Source organism: Typopeltis vanoorti, chromosome 1, assembly GCF_054136105.1.
Source record: "Typopeltis vanoorti isolate ZY-2024b chromosome 1, IOZ_Tvanoo_1.0, whole genome shotgun sequence".
Classification (NCBI taxonomy): Eukaryota; Metazoa; Arthropoda; class Arachnida; order Uropygi; family Thelyphonidae; genus Typopeltis; species Typopeltis vanoorti.
In genome coordinates, this window is record NC_143549.1 from 33375536 (window position 1) to 33402398 (window position 26863).

General features: G+C 33.3%; 1 protein-coding gene across 1 annotated transcript in view; it reads left to right on the forward strand.

Moving 5' to 3' along the window:
* Positions 1-26863, forward strand: part of LOC150109877 (uncharacterized) — a 236009-nt gene that overhangs the window by 92243 nt on the left and 116903 nt on the right. The window contains exons 3-8 of the mRNA XM_090396426.1: positions 7220-7385; positions 15847-16070; positions 17184-17333; positions 17467-17571; positions 18679-18786; positions 23081-23216. Coding sequence (XP_090252552.1) covers positions 7220-7385; positions 15847-16070; positions 17184-17333; positions 17467-17571; positions 18679-18786; positions 23081-23216 — 889 coding nt within the window. The remainder of the gene's footprint in view (positions 1-7219; positions 7386-15846; positions 16071-17183; positions 17334-17466; positions 17572-18678; positions 18787-23080; positions 23217-26863) is intronic.

The window sequence follows — 26863 nt, forward strand, 5'->3', positions numbered from 1 at the left end:
CCGCCAAACAAAAAGAGGGGGTGGAATATTAATATTTATCAAACAAAAATTAATAACAAAAGAAACGGCCTATCAGTTTGAGCATGCTGAAACCATCTGCCTCGAAATCATTAATACCACGAATACACAGCACCCCATAATACTAAAGGCTATTTACAGGCCACCAAACCTAAACATGATAAAATTCTTACACGAACTCAATTGCTGGCTTTCAAGCCAAGAAATATGCTGAACCGAACACCTAATGATAATTGGCGACATAAACATAAATATTGCAAATGAAAACCAGAACAACACTGTACAATACCTAGACACGCTATCCATGTACAATCTAATACCAACAATAACATCATGTACTAGAGAAGAAATATTCGGAAATACTATCACTGCCTCCTGTCTAGACCATATAAACGTCCGAGCACCACCAAATAGTTACACTGCATCAGTCATAAAGTGCAAAGTAGCAGACCATTACTTCACGGCTCTAAACCAGCACACCAAGACAATACCCATGCGATGTCCCACAGAAGAAAAGCGACAGAAAACAATAATAGACGAAAAAATAGTCAACCACGAAATAAGAAAAACAGACTGGGAACACTTGAGATCAGATTCAGCAGATATCTTATACAACACCATTAAACTCACACTAGAGGAAATATATAAGAAAGCTAGAAAGAAAGTCCGAATTCGATCAAAAACAACACAAAATCCTTGGATAACACAAAACTTAATCCTAGAAATACATAGAAAGGACACTTTATGGAAAGAATTTAAGCGATATCCAAATAACACAGCTTTAAAAACTGAATATAAGATCACAAGGAAAAGCTTTACAACACAAATCAGAAATGCAAAAAGAAGCTACTACAGAGACAAACTAACTTCCGCACAAAACAACATAAAACAAACCTGTCATCTGATTAATGAGATACTAGATTTTGTTCCCAAAACCACCGCCTCCGAATCCATAAAACACAGGTACATGAAAGACGCAAAACCTATCCACCAACTAGCAAATGACTTTAACCAACACTTTGCAGACTCCATCCATCAACTGCAAAGAAATTTTCCCCCAATCACAAAATGAGACCATCCACTTGGACCACAATCAAAACAGACATTATGGTTCCCACCCATAAAAGAAGAAGAACTTCTATCAGCAATACATCAAATCAAACCAAACAAAGGCCCAGGAATAGATGGTATCAGACCTAAAGATATAAAGCAACATGCAACTAGTTTAAGTCCTATCCTACTAAAACTAATAAATAAAATATTTAAAACAGGACAGACACCAAGTATGCTAAAGACCGCCATAATCACATCCGTATACAAACAAGGAAAAAGAAATTTAATCAGCAATTACAGACCCATAGCAACATTACCAATTATCAATCAAATTATGGAGCGGATCATACTGAAGAAACTCACAGCATACACAGAGACCTTTCATATTATCCCCAAAACACAATATGGTTTTCAGAAAAATAAGGGAACAATATCTCCCTTGGGAAACTTTACAGACGTAATTAATACCGCCTTAGACAAAAACAAAATTGCCATGGTAGTCTTTACAGATCTAACTAAAGCATTCGATACACTTACACATCAAACCTTGTTAGAAAAGCTGAGGCATGTTGGAATAGACGGGCCTCTTCACAGGTGGTTTACAAACTACCTCCAAAATAGAAAGCATATCACACGTATCGGGTCAAACCGAAGCAGAGAGCTACCAGTAACCTGTGGAGTACCACAGGGAGCTGTACTCTCCCAAAATCTATTCAACATTTACACGCGCGATATTAATCAGTTACCACTCAAAGGTAAGATATTCCAATACTCAGACTATACAGCAATAATATCCATCCATAATTACGCAAGCATAGCCCAAACAAATATGAAACATGATATAAATATGATCATAGACTGGCTCACGAAAAACTCCATACACCTAAACTCAGAAAAGACAAAATTAATGATATTCAGAAATCTACTGACTCGACCAGTTGATAACAAATATATAACCATCCAACATTCACTTTACAATAGCAAAATCCACTTAAGAACAGGAAAACCACTACAATCACTCAGGTTGAAATAATACGATACCTTGGAATTTACTTCGATGCAGATATGAACTGGAATAGCCACATAAACCATCTACACAACAAACTCCGAACAATAAGTGGCAAACTCTACTATGTCTTTTAACCTGTAGAGTTTGCCACTTATTGTTCCCATACGCCTAAAAACACTAATATACAAAGCACTATGCCAAAATATACTAAGATGCGCTATAACAACATATGCTTTCTGCGCACCCTACAAATTAAATAGATTAATGTCGCTACAGTAAAAAATGACAAAACTTATTTTTTGGGAACAAAGAGAAAATCACGACCTTTTAAACATTGCAATGTCAGAACATAAAATACTGACAGCAAAACATTTATGTCACTATGCAGCCTTGCTAAAACATTATTTCGATGCCAACTACAGGACAGTTAGAAATACATACCGTATAACAAGACCTCAGACTACTAATTATATCACATATAAATACAATAATCACTACGGAAAGGCCACGCAAAACTTCTACATCCCAGATATGATAAACAAATTACCTTTTGAATACAGAAACCTTACAAACTACAATAGCCTGAAAAGAGCTCTAAGGACATACTACGAACAAGAAACACGCACCCAAAATACCATACAAACTTAATGAAACACAATATATTCGTTCAGGCTTCCTGTTCAGCAACGCATCAATACATTCCAAGTTATTGTGTGTGTGTGTGTGTGTGTGTGTGTGTGTGTGTGTGTGTGTGTGTGTGTGTGTGTGTGTGTGTGTGTGTGTGTGTGTGTGTGTGTGTGTGTGCGCGTGCGTGCGTGCGCATGTGCATGTGTTGTGTGTGTGTGTGTGTGTGTGTGTGTGTGTGTGTGTGTGTGTGTGTGTGTGTGTGTGTGTGTGTGTGTGTGTGTGTGTGTGTGTGTGTGTGTGTGTGTGTGTGTGTGTGTGTGTGTGTGTGTGTGTGCGCGTGCGCGTGCGTGCGCATGTGCATGTGAGTGAGCGCGCGTGAATTTCTCAATCATAGATTTCGTAGCTTCCCAACACAGCAAAAAAAAAAAAAAACAATACATAATAACCAACTGGTGTCATCCTCAGATAAGCTTACATATAAGCTTCAAGGATGAAAGCAAAGAAATTAATTCTCATCCAAGATGTATCATATGTAACCAAATGCATGTAATGTACGTATCGCATGAAAACCAGTGTATATATTATATGTAAACCAATGTACGTAATGTAAATATCACTTGTAAACAAATGTAAGTAATGTATCATATATAAACAAATGTATGTAATGTATATAATAATTATAACAAATGTATGTAATGTATATAATAACTGTAACAAATGTATGCAATGTAAAAAGAAGAAAAACAAATTCTTTTAAAAGTAAATCATGAGTTTACACCATATGTTTGTGTGAATAAGGAAACATGTAATATTATAGAACTTATGTAACTCTGAACAATATAATTGTAAATTATTATTATGATTGTTATATTAAAAAAATTAGAGTCCTTTTAATATATATTTAATAAATGGGTTGTATTTTTGCGTTTTTAATTAAATAAACTAGTTTCATTTTGTCAAAAAAAAATTGTTATTGATCAAAGTTGAATGCTGATCAAAGTTGGAATAGCCATATAAACTACCTACATACCAGGCTTAGGATAATAGAAAGCAAACTATACAGATTAAAAGACATTGCCCCAACCCACATAAAAATACTAATCTATAAAGCATTAAGAGAAAACATTTTAAGATATGCAATCACATCATACACATTCTGTGCAGACTACAGACTTAACAGGCTACAATGGTTGCAAGATAAAATGGTAAAACTGATATTCTGGGAACAACCCACTCTTATGAAGGAAGCATGGACAAAACACAAAATATTCAAGGTGAAACACCTATGCCACTACACAGTCATGTTAAAACATTACTACAGTCCAATATATAGAGTAACCAGAACAACATATCAAATAACAAGACCACAGTCAACAAACTACATAACATATAAGTACAACAATCAGCATGGCAAAGCCACCCGAAACTTCTACATACCTGACACGATAAATAAACTGCCGTTCGACAACAGAAACCTAGGAACATACAGATAGCTGAAACAGGTGCTATATAAATATTATAGCGAGAATGTAAATTAGAGCAATTCCTGTTTCTCTCTCTCCACACATATGCACACACACACACACACACACAAACCCATGACCAACCGCCTCTCAAAAACCATCACTACAAGAACACAAAGAAACAAACACACCATGTCAAAATCCAACCCTATTTGAAAAAAAAAAAGTTAAACTGTGATATCATCGAAATCTTCCAAGCATGTATCAACAAACAGTAAAATTAGCACCTGGCTTGTGATCAGTATAGAAACATAACCCAGAAACCACCACCATCTATCACGTATTATCTTCCTCAGATAAGCTCTACTAAGCTTCGAGGAAGAAAATTATTAACTTGCAAGTATCTGTTACTCACAATTGTAATGTGTCATAAATATTATATATATATTTATTTATTACAGCATCTATGCACGCCATTTATCTGAGACATAAAAAAAATAATAAATAATTAAAAAATATTATTATTATTATTATGTATATTCTATATTCAAAAATTCTGTATAATCTTTATTGTTAATATTAGAACATGTGTTGTAAATACATAATATAGAGGCAAAAAAGTATTTTTTAAAATTTTAATTGAAATCCAATGTAGAAAATGCAGCACTTTGTGCTGAATCCTGTAAAAATTATGAGTTGCAATGTCACTCAAAAAAAAAAAAAGTATTATTATTTTATTATTATTATTATTATTACTACTACTACTATTACTACTATCGAGCATTCTACTCGATAACACACTGTGTCCACCATGTATCATTATATTGAAGGTCAGCGTAGTTATTAAATCATTGGTTATTATGAATTCGATTCAGTGTGTTTATTTTTATTATTTATCTGATTTCCTATTGAGTGCCAAGAAGAGTGCACATCTGCAGCCCAATGTTTAGAAGTGGTTAGCGTATCCAGTCACGAGGCTGCAGGTTCGAATCCTGTTAAGAGCATTAATGTTTGTGAGTTTTCCACTAAATGTTTGTAGAAAGGACATCTGCGACTTACCACTTCTTCTAGCAGAAGGCTTCACTTCTGATACCCAGTGAAGTACGGGAGTGACCATATGACGTCAAATGGAAATAACTAAAAATATCCACCGGGAAGTTTTTTGTTTGTTTGTTTGTTGAAAAACATTGTCCTAAAATGAGTTATTGAATTTTAGTGAGGAAATTCAGTTCACAAATTGCGTTTCGTGCAATGGAATATCAAATAATTTCATTTTTCAGTTTATGTTGCAAACAGCGCTGCTGCAATTGAATGAACCAAAGAATAACCAAGAAAATATTATTAGTTGTTATTTTGACATTTATGACCGTGACATTAATGACAGTGACCTAACTAAATGAACCACTCAGTGGTGTCTAGATTAAAAAAATAATAATCGAATGATAAAGCAAAAATTGAAAAAAAAAACAAACAAGGTCACAATGTTGTTGTTACAGAACAAGCTGCTGACCCAATGTGTTCACCATTCCCTTCTCTTCAGTTGGTTCACACACACACATATTTGAATAATGTTCACTTCACAATCATCTTTCACACATAGCAATTATTTGAACCTTAAAATCAAAGCTAATAACAATTTACAATGTGCATTAAACGGAAATAGCAAAATTAGTAGCACTTTCACTATTAAATATCTGGAAGAATTAAGTAAGCTGCCATATGATTATCTCATAAGTTCATTACTTTCGATTGCACCTTTTATATTATTCCTTTTTTCTAGTGTTTTATCCTGCGCTATCTTATTATTATTCTTTCTTTTTTTTTAATGTAAATACTCTCAGGTTAATACCAAAGGAAAATACTTAACTTGGAGTCTTCTGTATCTATTGAATTTCGCTGGTAATAGATAAAAGAAACTCGCAAAATACCGGGTATAACAACACCTTATTGCAAAAGACTACATAATATGATTATATCTCGCAAGATATTCTTTGTATGAATATCATGCGAGATATAATCATATTATGTAGTCTTTTTTCAGAATTTATCAAAATTGATGAAGATCAATTTAATGCATTAGCTCTCAATGTGGGGACAATTTCAGTTTATGTTGCAAACTGAAATTGTCATTAAAGTGCTGATTGAACAGCACTTTAATGACTGAAATTATGTCTAATAAATATGCTTTCTTTGAAGAATATTTCATATACTTCCTTGTTTTGTTTTGTTTTTCAGTTCCATCTACATATGATTTACTACCTAAGTAAAAAATAATTTATAACTTAATACATACAATTTCTTGCAACAATATTGTAAAATATTTTTATTATAATTTAAATAACTTCAATATAAATTTCATGGAACACCCAGGATCACCTGGATGTTCCATCAAATTTATATTGAAGTTAAAGATGAAAGGATAGTGGAAAAAGTCTAATCGGCTAATAAAAATCATATCTTGCTTGTGGACGATATGAAGGCAGACGGAAGGAGTATGATCTTCAATGTTTGAGATCATACTCCTAAGAACTGCAAGGAGAAAAGAAGATATGATAAAAACATACAAGCTATTAAAGAAATCTTACAATTTAGATACAGGGAAATTTTGCAGCTCATAGCAGATGAGAAAAGAATTCGGGATAGAAATGAGATGAAGAGTATATCAGGAATCATGTGGGGTTAAGGTTCCTTTCATGAAGTGTGATGAGTGTATTGTAATAAGTTGCCAGTGGATCTTGTGAATGCATCTCAGATTGGTTTTTTCACCAAAGAAACACACCTTCGATAGCTTTCCCTCAATGAGACCCTAACTCGTTGGAAGAGCCTTCGCAGATTCAGCAATACCAATCATAATAATAAATTTGCATTACTCATAAACCACTTCCGAAAAGGGAACGTCTTTCACATATTTAATTCAAGCAAGATACTAATTGAACGTAAAATCTTAAAGCAGGGTAATAACCGGTTTCTTTGTTGTTATTTTTAACAACTTTAATTTTAAGTTCCATGGAGTAAGCTTGACATAAGTTAATTGTCGATCATTTGACAGGCACGGTGGGACCAAGTTTTAAAGCAATCCCTGTGAAGAAAGCGCAAAAATCTCAAGTATCTGCTGAGGCCAGACATCAACTCTTGCAAGGACCAAAACCCCGCTCAAATGCATTAGAAGACAGTCAGGTGATTTTTGAAGGAGCCACTAGAAATCTTGCTTCCGGGTGAGTTTTAATTTAATCATTGAGAATAGTTTTTTATTTCTCATTAAACTAAACGTTTGTGATAATACATCAGTGTTTCGATCAACTTTCTCTGATGTACATGGCATATAAGAAATACCGAAAAAATAAAAACGAAAAGCGAACCGAGAAAAAATACCCTGAAGAGTTCAGGAATGAATCTCAACTCGAGAGTTCAGACACATTCCTGGTTACTGCGATTTCTCAAAAGCTCTGATAAATTTCAAAAAACATATGGTTATAATTAATTTTCAAATACTTTTTTTCAAACATAGTTGTTATTTCCATTTCTTTTCAACGATGCAAAACTTATAAATTCTTATGATTTTAAAACACACACAAGTAGTATACCAGGCACTCTGAACAAGATCAAGATCAAGATAAGATAAGGAATCGTGACGTGATTGGTTGTTCATTTGATGACATCATTGTGTGTGAGAGACTTAATGAGTTTCTAATGTTTGGAATTTCCCTGGGGGAATATGTGTGTGTGACGTCACGTTGTTTGTTTTGTTCGCGTATGGAATTATGGGTGATGATTAAAGATAAGAATTCATGTCATGATTGGTGGTGCACTTCTGACAAGATCAAGATCAAGATAACATGAGGAATCATGATGAGGGTGTCTGTTGCTATGAGATGTAAATAAGTGACATCATTTGTTAGTTGTAAATAAGTGACGTATTTGTTTTGAATGGAAAAGGGAGATATATTAGTGGATAAGGAATCGTGTCGTGATTGGTGGGACACTTCTGACAAGATCAAAGATCAAGATAAGATAAGGAATCATGACATAGATGTGTATTATTATACAGTTTGGAATGTTTGGAATTTTGCTGAGGCCTCGTCTATCAGGAACATCACGTGGTGTGTTCAGTTTGCTAAAGCATCGTGGGTGTTATTTAGAGATAAGAATCGTGACGTTATGTGCTTGGAAATTTCTGAGGAACATATCTCTCTCTATGATATTACATGGTGTTTTGGTCTGCCTATGGAATTGTGGCCAATGTTTTTGAGATAAGATATCTTGGTATTTTTCCAGGGTGACACACATCCATCATTGTCGTCATGTTTTGTCTTTGGTTGTCTATAGATGGGTGTTCTAATTTTCCAATATATTTTGGGATATTTCTTTCCTATTAAAGGGTGGGAATTCTTAGAGTAGAGTCATGATGGCTGCAGTGATTAGAGTTTTTTTTTTTGAATAATTTAATTATATGCTGGTGTTCCTCAAACATACACACACATTAGACATGAAAAGTCGCTAATGTATCCATGTTGATACTCTAATATGCACCCTATGATTATTCTTATGAAAAAAAAACTATTCAGTATTAGAATTACGCTTACCAAAACATATGAGCAGTGATAATTGAAATTACACTTAGCAATTGTTATGCTTAAGTTAAAAAAAATTAACTTACATTTCTTTCCAGAATGGGAACATGTTGGTACTATCTAGGTTTTCTGAATATTCCAAATTGTTGATTTTTAACATATATTCACAGCACAGAACACAAACACAAGTCTGAAAATGCAGTTGACTTTTTCATTATAGGTTACTGGGGCTAATACATATTCACAGCACAAAAACACCCAAAAAACACATCTTGAAAGAATGAAATTTCAGTATTAACCAGAAAAGCTATTTGACGTTTGTTCCTTAGATTTTCTGTCTGTTTGGTACACCATTAATTCCTTAGCATTGGATCATACTATGTTTTTATTCCCAATGTGATGAGTAACCTCAAACTGTCTTTTGCTGACTAATATGTCCGCCAGTGATCGGTAATTATTGTGTCTACTTGCGAACTTTTCTGAATGGGGAATTGGAATTCTCCTGGTCTTACTTGAGGGTTTGATATTACTTGCCATATGACAATCCGAACGTCACCTTTTTCATGACATATATTCTCCCTTTGATGTTTTGCATGATATTATCAGTTTAGGGAAGTATGACTGTTTTTCTAGTGAAAAATTCTTATGACACATATCCTAAATTTATTCATTCCTGATTAAGGATTTTATACATTTATTGTTTTCAAGTAGATGGCTTGTTTGTCTGTTTACATTTTGTGTAGCTAGGAAACAGGCATTTATTTCAAATGAATATTAGCTCTCTGTAATATATATACTTTGTTAATTTCTCTGTTATGTTTTGTTTGAGTGTAATATTATTAACAAATTTCATTTACTGAATCTAACATACAGAAATATTAATAAAGTGAAAAAAGACAGTATTTTTTTCTTCTTATTCTTCTGATTTCACATTTGAACTTATGTTCATAGTGTATGATTTTCCACTGGTGCTTATGTATAATTCACGTGATTTTTCTCCATGTGACATTTCAAAACAAGTTGAACTATGGTTTTTACATTTTACTCATTCCCATTAGTACCAATTGACTGTTGTTCTCTCAGCCTGACATTTATTTCACAATAGGGATATTTATATATATATATATATATTTTTTTTTAACACAACTATTATATTAGATATTCTTTCCAATACAAATAAATAATTATTTATTCTTATTTCAAATGAAAATTAGCTCAGAAAGAAAGAGAAAAAAAAACGCTTACCCTCAAATAAATATTTATGATCACCGCAAACAAGAAATTCATCAGCTTTTTCAAAGTTTTGAAATTCATGCAAATATTATTTTCATCATTTGGTATCATTTAAATGAAGAACAGGTCAGGCTATTAAGTTCGTTAATGTTTTTTTTTTTAATTTTCTCTTCCAATGACGAGTATTATTTGATACACGCATGTTGATTCAGTTGTTATCTGCATGCAGCGATAACTTTTTTTAACTTTTCAGGTGAAATATTCTCCACTAAAATTCTGCCTATTAATTTAATACCCATTTCCCTTTGATTCCAATAGTTGACACAGTTTCATGGAGTGGATTTTCAAAAAAAAAAGTATCTGTGGTTAGTCTGTGGCATGAAATTTTAGAAGAAAAAAAATGTTATGATCTTACTTAAATTTGTATAACACATCAATGACATCCTATTTGTTCATTTAATACACATTTGTTCATACACATTTTATTTTAATGAAATATTATTTATAAATTGTATTTACTGAATCTAACATACAAAAAATAAATAAAGTGAAAAATACAATCTATTTTTTTTTGTTTTCCTTAATCTTCTAATTGTTAAATTTGCACTTTTGTTGAAAGGTTCTTCATGATTGTCATCATGTTTTTTTTGACAATGTGACTCTCATCTGAAAGTTAATTTTCATTTGGTGATCATTGGGAATTTATTACTGTAGTAAAATTAAGGGTTGTATATTTTTTTTTTTTGAAACCAATACATATACTTCTGAACATTATTAAAAGCACAGAAACTTTTGTTATGTTTCCAAAAGCATTTAAAAGTACATATTATGTTTCACGTTTCGGGCATCCAATTTCATTTAAATCAAGAACAGGCCTCCCTATTAACCTCGTTAATGGTTTTGATTTTTCTCTTCCTTTGGCGAGTAATATATGATATTTGCATGTTGATTCTATCATCCAATTTCTTAGTTTGTCCAGAGATAGTAAACCAATTTCCCACTTCAGCTGATGGTTATATTTTAACCAAGAATTCTGTTTTTTAACTCTTTCAGGCAATTCTTTCCAACTACAAGGTGATTTTGTCAATGCATATCTTACAATAATTCCATCAGAAATACAAATTTCTTTAGGAAATAAATTTGAACTCTTATTCAAAAGAAATTGGCAATCAATTATCCCAATGATAACTGAAAATACGTATTTTTCACCCACTGTCGATTTTTCATAATCGTTTTCCTTCATTCTTCTTCTTCTTAGATTACTTCATATGGCACCACAAATAAATAGTTATTTATTATTATTATTATTATTATTATTATTATTATTTCACTGATTATTAGCTCTGATCGTATATTTTATGTTAACTTTCTGTTAAAAATTCTAAACAATTAGATCTTTTCACAAAGAAACTTTCAAAGAATTTTGTGGCTCACCCATTATTTTTACATTACCAAACACAAAACACCACAACACAAAACAGCAGCTGCAGTGGATAAACGATTACCTTTAGTCCAAAATCACTCAACTCTATGGATTTTTCTTATAGCTGTTTAAACTTACTATATGCCACTACCCTGATCGTTCCTTTAAAAATGAACCTTTTGCGCAGATGACTCAACGACATGGGTTCACATACTATTGGATATACTATTGGAGTGTTTTTAAATTACTTTGTGTGGAGAAAGGTAAAATTTGTATATGATGTATCTGGAGAGTGCAAGCATTTTTTCTATACCAAATTTTAAGAGTTAAAGTCACATTTTTGGGTTAATTATCTGCTATCTCTCTGTAAAACAATTAAATTCTAACAGTTCAGATTTTCGATTATGTGAACGAATTGTTTTCAGATAACTCAAACAATGTGAATATGTAGCATTAGACAATTTCTAAAATAATCAATACATGGATATCAGTTGTCAACACTTTTTGTACCCGTTCCTGATATTAATTTCACAGTAGTGATTTTTTTAAAATAATTAAACAGAATTGCATTAAGGTATAAAGTTGTGGATTTAAATATCAAATTCTAATCAGAATTACTGAGTAAAAAATTCACTGTGGCAAAACACAACAACAAAAGCACACATCTTCATTCATTTAAGTTTAAAAATGCATATTTTATTTTGCTGAATTAATATTTACAAGTATATTCACTGAGAAAAATTCGAAAACATGTAATTACATAAAAATATTTCACAATATTTAGTTTAGACCATAGGTTCCCAAAGTGGGCATTTCCTTCCCCAGTGGGCACTGAAGCTTTTTAGGGGAGGGGGGGGGCTATAGTGGGATCAGAAGCATTTAGCAGTGTTCAGGTGGTCTAGGGATCAGTGGCACTTTATAGACGAAATTAATAATATATATTTAAAAATTAATTATTTTCGTGATTTTGCAATTAGATAATCATTTAAAATTTAAATATTGCATTTTAAATAATCTTATGCCCATTTTATCGATCAATTTTTTTTGATAAATTTTCTATTTCAATTTCTATTTCTATTTCAATTTTTTTTTCTATTTCTATTTAATCATTTGAAACTTTACCATGACAGATAGAAATAGATGTCAATTTTCTATGTCAATGAGAAAATAGAGCATGTATATATGTGTGTATAATAGGTTAGGTTTACAGTAGCAAATATATTCGTTATATTTCATTTCAAAATATATGTAAAATATATAAAACCACTTTCTAATTAATTTGTACAAAAATAACCCAATTTTATATAATTTAATATTAAGAGTAAATATAAAAATAGCAAGAAAGAAATAAAATCATAAATTTTAGTTAGCCTAGTTAGCACTAACTTATATTGCTAACTAGAGGGAAAAAACAAAGCAAATGTAATCGAAACTTATTATGCTCTTTTCTGTGGTTATGGTGGGTTATGGGTTTTATGGGGGCATTACAAAATTTATATCTTGCAAAGCGGGCGGTGGCCCAAAAAAGTTTGGGAACCTATGGATTAAACTCTTAACATTCTCCAAAGAGTTCAATGAATAAAATTTTTGTTTTCACTGTTTCTTGGTTACATTACATCAAAATAGCTGGTCATGCAAAAGAGTTTTTAAATCAGATACCATGGTAACCACACTTCCATACATTTGATATTGTGTCAGTCTGGAAATGACACCATGCCTCCCTAAACATTCTGTGTATTCTTTTGTCAGCAAATATACACAAACAGTTTTCGTAAAATGTTCGTAAATGTCCCAAAATAAAGAATCTTTATCGAATTGGATAAAATCTTGTAAGTCTAATTTTACCATTGATGAGTTTAAATGTTGAGCGATAATTTTTCCCATTAAACGGACAGATGGCAATTCAGTTTCCAAAAATAGTAAATGATTATCAATGTCGTACATTTTTGTTGAAAATCTCTCAGCTTCTTCACAACTAATAGAAAAAACCTTACTTCCATCAGCTCCTGTATCATCAAGTATTAGTTCCCCATCTTGGCATTTCAGAATATAACAATCACCGAGGTCCATTTCGTAGTCAACTCTTCTTTGCAAGTAGCCGAGGATATCAGACCACTTCCTGCATAACCTTTCCCAAGTAGTCCTGGATAAATACATCACAATGTACCTGTCTTCTAAAATAATAATCAGTTTCCATCCTTTTAGAGCTATGTGAAGAGTTTTGTCTCTTGCTATTATCCTGAAGAAAGAAAATTTCAATGACTTTTGTGGCTCACTCATTATTTTACTTTACTTTCCTGGATAGAAAACACCACAACACAATATGATATCTGTATGGGATGAACGAATGGGATCAACATGGATACATTAGTGAGTTTTCATGTCTAATATGTGTGTGTGTGTGTGTTTGAGGGACACCAGCATATAATTAAATTATTCAGAAAACCCTAATCACTGCACCATCACGACTCTACTCTAAGAATTCCCACCCTTTATCAGGAAAGATATAATCCAAAATGTATTGGAAAATTAGTACACCCATCTATAGACAACCTAAGACAACACATGATGACAATGATGGATGTGTGTCACCCTGGGAAAATTTCAAGATATCTTATCTCATCGCCCACAATTCCATAGGCAAACCAAAATACCACGTGGTATCACAGAGAGACATATGTTCCCCAGAAATTTCCAAACAGATAACGTCACGATTCTTATCTATAAATACACCCACAAATTCATTAAGCAAACCAAACATACCATGTGATGTCCCTGACAGACGAGGGCCTTAGCAAAATTCCAAACATTCCAACTCTATAATAACACACATCCACATCACGATTCCTTATCTTATCTTGATCTTAATCTGGTCAGAAGTGTACCACCAATCACGACATGATTTCTTATCCACATATATATTTCCCTTTTCCATTCAAAACAAAAACATCACTTATTCACAACTAACAAATGACATCACTTATTTAAAACTAACAAATTATGTGACTTATCTACATCTCATAACAACACACACCCACGTCACAATTCCTTATCTTATCTTGATCTTATCAGAAGTGCACCACCAATCACGACACAAATCCTTATCTCTAATCATCACCCATAATTCCATGCGCAAACAAAACAAACAACGTGATGTCACACATACATATGCCCCCAGGGAAATTCCAAACATTACAAACTCATGACGTCACACACACAATGACGTCATCAAATGAACAACCAATCACGTCACGATTCCTTATCTTATCTTGATATTGATCTTGTTCAGAGTGCCTGGTATACTACTCACACACACCAGCTTTAATTGCATATGCAATGCATGCTGGATTCTAATATTAGTCATCTGCAAAATATATCTGTGGGATCAGTATGGAACTTTGATCCATCAGACCATAGAACAATTTTCCAATTTCCAGCGGTCCAATTTATGTGATGTTAACATTTCTGTAAACAATGTTTCCTGTTAATCTGAGACAGAAGGTTCTAATAGACACAAAGCTGAAAATATTCGCTTATTGCAGTTCTCGATCCGTTGATTTGTTTAAATGGATAAGAGAAATCTCTGTTTAAAACTCATGTGAGAACCTGCATGTTGAGCTGTCTATTTTCAGGCGTGTTCACATAAAATGTCAATTGTTTCTGTGCTTCATCATTGCCATTCTGTCATAATTCTTGCTGCTCATAATATTTCCTTATCGTTTTCAGAAGAGAAATATCTGAGGTTATTGGACTACGCTAAGCCTATTAGACTATTTTTGTACAGGCTTAGCTGTAGTCTAATAGGCTTAGTGTAGTCCAATAACTCAGATTTAGAGGCCAAACATGGACATTTTCAAGCCATTTCAGGTATCCAATTAGCGGAGAGGTTGTCTCATACCACCTGCAGCTGGTTTTGAACCCGAAACCTGTGTATAGCTAACCACTCAACCAACCAGGACGACAACTGACTCTAATATACTTATCAATGTTGATACTGCTTTAATTGTGCTAAAGGAAGCAGAGATACTAATGATATACGCCTCAGATGTATTTCTATATGAAGCGTTTGGATATCATGAATATCTCCTGCTTCTCCAATGTTACTATATTGACAATTTGTCATTGCTCAGGTACCTTTACTACAAGGATGTTTGATGTCCATATAATGCAGCAGTTATGATATACTGAATTAAAAAGACCTCGTCTACTCCCTATAAGGAAATAAAAGGCGTTAGCTGATTTTTTTTTTAATTAACAAGATCATTTTATCGTTTTATTTTATTTTATTACAGGCTAAATTCTCGACCAACTACACATCAAAGCATCACAGAAACATATTACTTACGTCTCAGTGATTCATAACAATGTTCCCAAAACTTAATCACATGTACGCGATTCTCTTAAACTATATGCAAATCATAATTCCCATGCAAATTTTATTTCATGCAGGTACTCACTATCTGCGGAACAAGTCACTTTCGAATTACCGAATACCCCACTTAGAGGGAAAAGAGCTGAATCTATTCAACAAGTGTGCGTTTCACAGTTCAAAGAAATCTGCCAGGATAGCCCTTATCGCACAGCTGATGGCAGCTGCAATAATCTCGAAAATCCTACATGGGGTAGGGCAGCGATATGTTTCAAAAGGCTCCTTCCTCCAGCATATGCTGATGGTAAGATGTAGTTTTTTTTTCTATCGTTCTACCACTATCAAAATAGCACAACCGAAAAAAATTATATTGATCATGTAAGACTGAAAAGACAAAAATCAATATTTAGAGAAATTTATAGAAGCTGAATGCATATGATAATTTAAAAGACATTTACGGTATTTCCCTGATTATCAGTTGTGACAACATATCGCTTTTATTTTATTTTTGTTAGATGTCTCTAAGTCGGAACATCGTAACAGATTTAGTTCAAATCCCAATTATTACAATAATTAGAATTTCCAATAAAATAGAAATCATATACTTACAGGAAGAGTCTGACGGGTCATTCCTAAAATATCCTTGCGTATTCGTACGAAATGTATTTAATAAATAGCAGCATATTATTTCAACAATAACATTGATTTCATTATAGTAAATGTTAATTACATTACATTTTATATTCGTTTTTTTATTAAAACTTGAAAAGCGATTAGTTATTTAATGTTTGGATTACTCATCGAGTTTCAGCAGTTGAGAGTCATACACAGCAATGATTCATATATATATATATATATATACATATGAAAATTCAAACTTAACTACAGTTTTTGATAGCTCTGTTGTTGTTAGTGTGTAATGTTTCTGTCGGTCTTTTTGTATATATACCTTTGTGCTTTGACACCTAATGAAGTTGGCTTACCAACGAAAGTAGTTGTATCATTATTAAACTTTTATTCTTAATTATCTCGGTGGTTTAAGTCATTAAAATTATTGAACATCTATATAATATATATATATTATTGATATATATTATTGATATATATATATATATATATATATATATATATATATATATATATATATCCCCTCAAGGTTTCTCAGAGATGCGAAAAGCAGTGTCCAGCAATGATCTGCCCAATCCACGAAACATTTCTCTACGAATCCACACTGCGGAGAATCGGCCAAGCGAATTAGGAAACCACTTTATCATGATGTGGGGACAGTTTCTTGATCATGATATCAGTCTTACTCCTCTCAGCAGCAGAGGTATGGCAAATCATCATTAAAATTATTTGGACATTATGCAGAGAAATATATATATAATAACAATGGTTTTCGTTTCATCAATTTTAGATGAGCCCCTTGACTGCTGCCATGAAGATAAATTTTTGGATCCACAGTGTGCTCCTATTCCGATTCCTTTTGATGATCCCTTCTTTTCAAAAACTGGAGAAACTTGCATGAATTTTATTCGATCTACTCTCTGCCCATTGTGCACTTTGGGTACGATCCTTTTTTCTTTTCTTGAAGTTTTAAATCAACATTGAAATATTGAAATACATATATATATATGTATTTAGCTGAAATTGGTTTTTCTTTTATTATATTATCTTAATCTGTTATTATTGTTGGACAGGACCCAGACAGCAGACCAATCAGATATCAGCTTTCATTGATGCATCTCAAGTGTATGGAAACAGCATCAATGAGACAAACAGTTTACGCACTTTCAATGGTGATGGTGAGTTTTACGGTTTTTTTTTATTTATTTTTTATTTATGTTTTTTTTTTTTGCAGATAACGGATTGGTTTTAATTTATTGAATTGTCTCCTTTTGTTCTATTTCGTTGGAAATGTAGTTTATTACAAGAGGCAACCAATATATAAGATAATTTTATTTGTTTATTAATGCGTGAATTCTCCAATTTTCTTTTTCTACGGGATGGAAAAGATCCAACTTTGGAAGAATAAAAATCCTTCCACATCTACACATGATATTTGATAACTCGCTTTCAGCTTTTCTGACGCAAGCCTTGGAAAAATGCATTATAACTAAAGATTCTTAAACAAGATCATGCCTTTTACGTATCCTACTTAACCGCTAGCAAACGCAGAGCAAATTATACATGCTTTATTCACTCTTTCATTATCAGGAATGCGAACATGCAAACAATAAGTTGCCTTATGGAATAACCTTTAGTACTGGAGGATGGGAATTTGTGTTCTTCAGATATGCATATATTTTTGGTTATCAAATTTCGTAACTGTTATCATCTATACGAATTTCAGTGCATCACAAATACTCAAAACATCGAAAGAACTGGCATATTAATAACATTTCATATTATTATTGTTTAAAATGGCATCAATTATGTTTTTCGTATAAATATACACAGAGAAGGCACAAGTGAATGCGCGGCAATATTGTTTAACTCGTAAGGATGAAACTCGGTTTAATTTGACTATTTTCTTTGCATCAGGTGATGCATTCCACGAAACTCTGGCAACACTGACGACTGCTCGCGTACTGCTTTATCTTTATGGGAGTGTCTATGAATAAAGTCGAGATACCAGCTACTAGGTGATGAAAACTTCTCTTCAACTCTGCACCATCGCCGCTAGCGATTATCTGTTTCATAAGCCCTTTTTTAGTGGTCCTCTTTTTTGGTGTGTATCCGCAACAACAAACGCTCTCAATTTTATTTAATTTATCATTCAGGCGTCTGAGGGTAAAGCTTACTCGGAATTTCCAGTAATAATTTTCTGTCTGAATTCTTGTTCCAGTAGCTTCGTTACTTTTCTTTCCAAATACTGTTTAGCAGCGAATTCATTTTGAATCCATTTACAGGAACTCTGAAGGTTGAAGCTAGCATAGTTGGTGACCTATTGCCGCCAACTCCTGATCCAGTGAAAGACCAGTGCAGTATAGGAAGACAAATGAGGTGTTTTCTAGCAGGTAGGCCTTCTTCCATGTTTAGAGGCAATGTTATACATAGTGTTATTCAAATTATTTTGCTAGTAACTTTGTGTAATAATTTTATGATTAGGAGTTTACTTATTAGTTTGCTCCTAATAAATAAACACCTGAAAGAGGCTATTTAATGCATACTTTTAAAAGATTAAGTAAAACAAATCTGCAGAAGTTTATAAAGCTGAACTTGAAATAACATCGATTTTAGGAGTTAATGATTTATAATATTTTATTCTGAAATTAAAATAAAAATTTCAGTTTAAAGTTAAGTTTAAATGTAAAATATGTAATTAAATTAAAAAATTCAAATGAAATTAAACAAATAATTAATATTTAAGAATACGTAAATAAATTGCAATTAAAATTTAAGTGAATAACTTAAAATATTAGATTAAAATTAAAACTGATTATCACTTTTAAAATGAAAAGAGTGAAACAGTGATTGAAGTTGAAATGTTCTGAATTAACAAATGAAAATTAGTTGTTTGTAGAAATCAACTGAAGGATAAAAAAATCGCCCAAAGTGGGCATCTTCACTGTCAGTATGGCGGGTCAAAGATAGGCCCACAATATAGTTATACGTCTGAATTTCTATGTACCTCAATATTTTTGGTCACTTGATGCATGTAAATTAGGTTACTTTTGAATAAGTGTGGCCAGAAACTCACGAATTATGTGTCATGTTTTTGATTTACGATTCAGTCAGGTAATGGATAACTTTTTTTTAATATAATTTTTTTTTTTTTGTTTCAGTTTCTTGTGAGTAAGATATACTGTAGAAGATAAAGTTAATGAAATTGAGGTAAAACGACCATTATATGAGATAAGAAAGTGGGACATAATTTTGTTAACATTCGATTTGGGTCTAGAGAAGAGTAAACCGCGTTAAGGCAGGTGCGGGAAACTCGTATACTGGCAGAAATAAAAGAAATGTACAAAGAAAAACTTCCACATTTATTTCGAATGACTAAAAGAGATTAGCTCTACGTCGAAGTTGGCCTTATATCATTTTCATTCTGCTAAGAATTTGTATCCCAGAAACTGCTTCTGGCTAACAATCTAATAATAAAATAAAATAAGGTGTTAGTAAAGATAAAAAGTATATCTTACTAGTACTTTGCCTTGGGGATGAGCGCATGCTGAACAGCAGTCGTTAGTGGCTTCTGCTTTTTTTTTTTTTTTTGATTGTTTGTTTGTCGTCACGTACTCGGGACAAATAAGTATTGCATTAATGATAGCCACAATCTACGAACCAGAAAAATGTGCGTCTGTTCCCAGACCAAATAATTATTACAATTTGGATGCAAGCAAATGGAGCGGGTGAATTGGGCAGTCTGCCAATATGCAATTGCAACATAAAAAAAACCAGGAAACTAAGAGTACAACGGGTAGGTAGGCGTTTTGAGGGCATGTCAGGGAAACTGATCGCAAATTTATTGCTACGTGACTAAGGCGGAAATAGAGGACAGTAGTACGATATACTTTTAATCTCTTTCTTTATTCACAGATCACCGTCAGTATATCCCTCGGTTACTTAAAGTGAGAAATAACAATAACAGGAGGATCGCAGTTAATTCTATAATGTAGAAAAATAACTTTTCCGCATTGAATCATTTGCTTCTCATTGAATAAAAGTGACTACATCATTGCTTAAATTATTTTCAGTGAAATTACACACTTAGAAGTGTCGTTTTTTTTTTTTTTTTAAATAAAGCTTGCAACCTTTTTTTTCACTTAGCTAATTTACATTACTTCAAGAATGCATTCAGAAATTCGAATAGCAAATGTTCTTGTCGTCATAACGATTTTCAATTATTTCTTTTATTTTATATTATTTAACTTGTTAGAAGTCAGGAGAATACTTACATTGCAGTCGCAGACCTATCAGTAGTGTCGGAATGGTAAATACTTATTTTTTAAAGCAATCCGACATACAAAATGCAAAAACCTGTAGTACTAGTACTATGAGTAGGTCAGAGGATGATAGTATGGACTTATTCATATCTGTCTTCTGTAACTGTCAGTTGTAATCCTTTGAGAATAAGAAAAGATAAAAGGTAATCCTAAGAGAGTGGAAATACAGGATATCAGTGAAGAGAAAGAAAAGTTAATTCGCGCGATGAGTTTAAATTGAATTATAAATGAATTGTAACTTTGCGAATTATAAATGAGTGGTTCTCTAAACATACAAAACACAAACGTTGTTTGTGCTTTCTTTATATAAGTTAGAGAACTCTGGAAGATTTGCGGATGACTTGACTAACACTAGCCGTAAAATGCCTTATAGACAGCGTACGGGTATCAAACTGCCAGTTTGATACCCGTACAAACTGGCATTTTGACAATATTTGACAAAAATTTGACAGTATCAAACTGCCAGTTTGATATTCTTGAAGTTGATTTTTTATACGTAGGGAAATAAGTAAGTGAAATGGGGTTTATTGCGATTAATGAAAACATAGAAGAACATAGAAAAACATTAATGAATACGTAGAGAAGGTAAATACACAACAAATACACTTCGTTGGATACTTATACATCTGGAAGAGCAAAAGAGGCGTCTATCATGACTTGTAGTGAGCAACAAGGTGTTTATTTTTAAATCATTCCCCTCTCCTCATACAGGAGAAATCAAAAGATTCGGACACGACAGTGTTGCATGCGGATAAGTCGTTAGAGAGAAGAAAGGGATTTTTTATGTGATTCTTTAAGAAACACATAAAAATTGCTCTCTTCTTTGTAGGATTATAACCATTAGAAAATAAAAACAGTATGCGAGAAGACGGTTCCAAAGGACAAAGGTATAGTGATTCAAGGAGGAGGAGAAATTGTTTCTATAAGTTTGCAGCTAGCAGTATATTGCAGCATTGATCAGCAACTGTTCGTGTTCGTACATGATTAGAATAAAAAATAAAATAATAGAAGCGCCCGGTTCAGTGTACCAGATATGAAAATATTAATAGAAAAAGACATAATATGGAAACATAACATCTATGGACAAACGCGAGTGAAAGAAATCAGAGAGAGAGAGAGAGAGAGAGAGAGAGAGAGAGAGAGAGAGATTATCTATTAAGTGAATGGTCCCTGGATGCAATCAAGCATTCTGTGGGAGGTTTTCGGTGTATGGTGCCCAAATGTGAAAATAATGTTTTAAGGTTTTAAGGTCGATTTTAGATTTATAAAGTGTCCGAAAATGAATGAGAGAACGAAACAGTATAAGCTGTTTCGTTCTCTTATTCCGTTGTTGTATAAGTAGATGGGAAAGTCAACCTAGAAAGAGAAAAAATGATCCTAGTTGTTGATCAGAATATTGTCAAAAGTTTAGAAGAGTGAACAGCATGATCATTCTTCCTGGATATGAGAGAGGATTGCGTTTTGGTAGAATTAAAATTCACCAGCTTATATCGTCACCTCATTTGAGAGTGGCAAGGAGATCGGCTTAGGCATTGGTTATAGAGGATGTTGACGCCTGAATCAAATGAAGACTTTGTAAATTAAAAAGAGCAATAAAGAGTACGGTCATTAGCAAATTATGACAAAGTAGAAGTATAGTTTTATAAGTAGAAGCTGGTTTAGTTGGCAGAACAGTTAGCTTACCTACTTTCCGACCTACAAGCTGAGGTTCGAATCCCGCCATGGGCAAGGTTGTTGGTGATTGTCTTTAGATGGGAGACCACCTCCCCACTTATGGGAGACTTCAAGTAGCTTGAAGTAGCGGGCACGAATCATCATGATACAAGTTATTCTCTTCCATGATTCAGGTGGGTTCCAGCTATCCATCCTTTCTGACATCTTGTATATGAATGAAGAAGGGTCCAAACTTTTAAATGAAGCGAAGTGTGTGTTAATACATGTAACTTACGGAAAAATATAATTAATTATAAATATGTCAAATTTATCCCGAACACCCTGTATATATCAGCTTCTCGAAACCTTCCCACAAGAAGTGCGAAATGGTTGTTTTGACAAAAGAACGAAAAAAATGAATTGCTGATCACATGCCACTCAGTACTGAACATTTTTTCTGGTTTCTGCATTTAGCTTGAACATTACGATTTTTACGTTTAAGTATCTTCTGACATAACTGAAATCTACATCAGCAGTAGAGATGAAGATAAAAAGCTGCTACCTTCACTCGTTGTGAATAGCCAAAGAGAAGGGAAAACAACAGTATTCCAAAACGAGCAATAATTTCTATGTTCCCATTAATTTCTGAATAAATATGTCTTAGAAACACAACATTCCTGAGTTTGAATTTTTTTTTCCCTGCACACTTTAGGCGATCAGCGGGTAAACCAACATTCTTCTCTTGTAAGCATGCATACATTATTCGTAAGGGAGCACAACCGTCTTGTTCGCCATTTAAGAGAAGTGAATCCGAACTGGAATGAGAAACGTCTCTTCGAGGAAGCGCGGTAAGTGCCCTCGATTCAGACCACTGTGAAAATTTCATCTGTATATTTCATTATTACAATATTTTAGAAATAATTTGAAATGATTGCCTATAGATATACGAAGGTTATTACAAAAGATTTGCATATTCTGCATGCATAGTTTCCACTTTCCTTTCAAAAAAAAAAAAAAACTGACGAACTATTTACACTTCATAAACGAGGCATCTTAATCGATATGTGGCGTGTAAGATCCATTAGGTTTCTGTTACGTTACTAGAAAAATTGTAAAACGAATCTCTTGGTATAAAATACTACTGAGTATACTATTTTGTCGTACATGTGGTTAATAAGTATCGCTGGTCTTGGAAATTAATTTCACCACGAATTCATATGACATTCTTATTTTAATATCGCCAGAATGTTTCAGGTCAGTCCAATTTACTGTATAAAATGTGCCAAAAGGAAATCTAAATGTCATCATTATCTAAGTATAAAAAACTTATTATTTAATGCTGACCATATACAAAATTTTAACATTCTTTGCCTACCAGTTTCGCTAGCAAACTGTCTAGCTTTTTCAAGGCGTTGACGGGAAAGTATCAAAAATACTATTAAATACAAATTGAAAGGAACATTAAAAACGTTGTAAACACTCTAGTAGCTAAGGTTGCACGTTCGCGTGACAGAGACTGAGTGGACTTATTGTTCTTAATCATTATCACGCATGCGTGTTTGTTGTAAACGCATAATGTGATTACTAGCTAGCTGTAGTTCAGATGGATTTAGAGAGAGGCTTTTCCATGAACTGTTAGGAATAGTACCCTGGTTTCTGTTGAGGTTTCCGCCAGTTTTTAACACTACTGCGGCTTCCTTGAATAAACGATGTCTATAATCGTCGTCTAAATATGGCATGGAACTATTTTGCCACTCGATCGTGTGGTTAGACGTACAGAAATGATGTGCTAAGCCGGAAGAAATATTTCTTTTCCGGCGTAGCACATCATTTCTGGAAAAGAAGTATTTCTTCCGGCTAAGTATGTACTAACTACTTATTAATACCTATTACTAATTACTTTGCCTATGTAATTTTGCATCGCCGAAATGGAGTCCTATGGCTCTTCTTTTAGCAGTACCATACTTACTGCTAAATCTAGTTCACTTAAAAAAAAATATAAACTTAATATCGACAACTGGGTTGTCGATATTGCAGAATTGTTTCCTTGTTAAATCCAGTACCCTACTTGTTATACAAGTTAGACCAGTTTAATGTTCTAATTGTATGTACTTATTATATAATTTCTTTTGACTTTATTCATCCTTTAGAAATTTGCCTTTCATACAGTTAAGTTACTCAAATAAAGTATTGCATCCTTTTAAAACCTTATTTACAAGGTAATCCATCATTTGAGATCTTTTCCTTCATCATTTGATATGAAACTCTAACATTTGTTTATGAACAGACAACAGCGATTCGATGTCGCCACCACACTTACTAAAGACTAGTCAGAATAATCGATGACGACACAAATTGTCCACATGATTTTGCTGAGGTGTTTCACAAGAGCAATGAAATTCAGATATAAGCCGATTATCTGCCGTATCAAACATAACCTCATGTATAGTAGGAGGTCATTTTTTCCCAGTTTTTCACCCCCATTCATTAGACCAACAGCGCCTATGAAAAACCAGCTGGAGAATTGCATTCTCCTACGACGGGGCTTCAAAAGGTCATATCATTTTCACCATTAAAATTTTGTTCCTCGGTCAGGTTTCAATCTTTCAATTTTGTGATACATCTGGTTTAACTTTTATGCATCATTTAACGCTGTTGCACACTTTTAGAAAAAAAAGTAAGGTAAACCAGAACCGATCAAATACGATGGAAATGTTAAATTAGTTCAAAGTGTTCTCTTGTGGCTTGTGTCCTCTGTGAATGGAGAGTGGTGAAATACATACCAATGATTAGTTAGACTTCCGAAGACGTTTACTGTAACGACCACATTAATTATTTTCGGTGGAACGGAGGAGTGAGTAATGAGAATAGAGCACGAGGACTAGATATTGTACCTTCCTTCTTTGAAACGGCTTATTGGGTGTTGCTAATTCTGTAAAATTATTTTAAGCACAACCGGAGATATCAGTAGAAACATTCAGTTAACAGTTCTTAGCAAAGTGCATTTAGGGAATGGATATTTTGTTTTGCAGGAATGAGAGGCGAAGAATAATATTAGAATAATATATTTGAGTGATGTTACTCTCAAGAAGCACCATATGGATGTGAGTGAGAGAGAGAGAATCATGGGTGGAAATCAGATGTGTCCAGTGGCACGTTGGACATAGACCAAAAGCTCTATTGACACTTCAACAGGAAGAAAGTTTTCTTTATCTGGCCCGTTTAAATAAGATTTGAATTTGTTGATTGTTTTTTAAACACTTAACCTACTGCAAAGAGATGAAGTCTTGGTCTCAAACCAAAACTCTATCTTGTGAAACCTAACAAAGCTCCGTCTTGGTGCCCTTATTAGAACTAAGGCTTGAATTAGTGAATGCGGATTTTGGGAGGAATAGGGAGAAAACCCTTCTTTTCATTATTCGCTGAGAGTTGACATCAGAAAAATGAAAGCAATAATCAGCCAAAGGAAAGAAGTTGAAACGACAGAATTCATCTCGTGTCCTTGGATGCTACAACTGGAAGTAAGTCAGTATACAACTTTTCGTAGAAAGATAAACTGATACAAAATTGTTGCCAGAGTTACCAAGGATGTGAGCCTCCATAGGTCATTCAGTATAACGAAAACCTTTGGTTGAAATGCCTGGGTTCAAATCCCCTTTACGTAGATGAAGAACCTTTATAAGTGCTTTTCAACCGAAAGAGAATTAGTCGGTTCATATTAAATTGGCAAGTTTTTTCCCTGAAAAAAATTTGCCATTTTGATATGATATTCAGCAAATGCAAAAGACAGCAAATGCATGTAATTGAATGAGGAATGGGAATTTTAAGCAGAGAAGATCAGAAAAAGGAGTGGGATTCATCTCATTCTCTGACATGGGCACGTCTGATATGCCAAATGTACATATTCCACGCTTACGAGGAAAGTCATCATGAGGTGTGGTTTGAAAAATTCAAATGAGGAGTGGTTATCGAGACCTCCATTTTAGGTAACTGCTGGTGTATATCCTTTATGTTAGACTAAAAATTAAGAATAATGTTGGTGACGTGCACATGCATTATTTTTATTGGGATTTCGTTGTTTTTATGAATTTTTGGTTAACATTTTTGTAGTTATTTCTTACGATACTGTTTTCCGTGAAAATGTTTTCTTTCTTCTTTTCTTTTTTATTTCCTTTTTTTTATCCGTAGTTATCAAAATTATACATGAAACGGATGGACGAGTATAGGAGAAGAGTTAATTAAATAGTAGGGCATACAAGCATCACTCTCGCCGAAGTGGATACAACTTCATCATGAAACACAGTCACTGAAGTGAATTGTTCGATAGCTGATCGGGACGCTTGCTGATGAGTTACCATCAAGTTATGGGTCAATTAACTGCCAGCCCACAGAACAATTTTCATACTGATAGCCTCGAACGGGGATTGCCATTTTTTATCTTAAGGGTTTCTGTCTTGTGTGTGTATTAAAATTCCCGATACATCGTGACATGCAC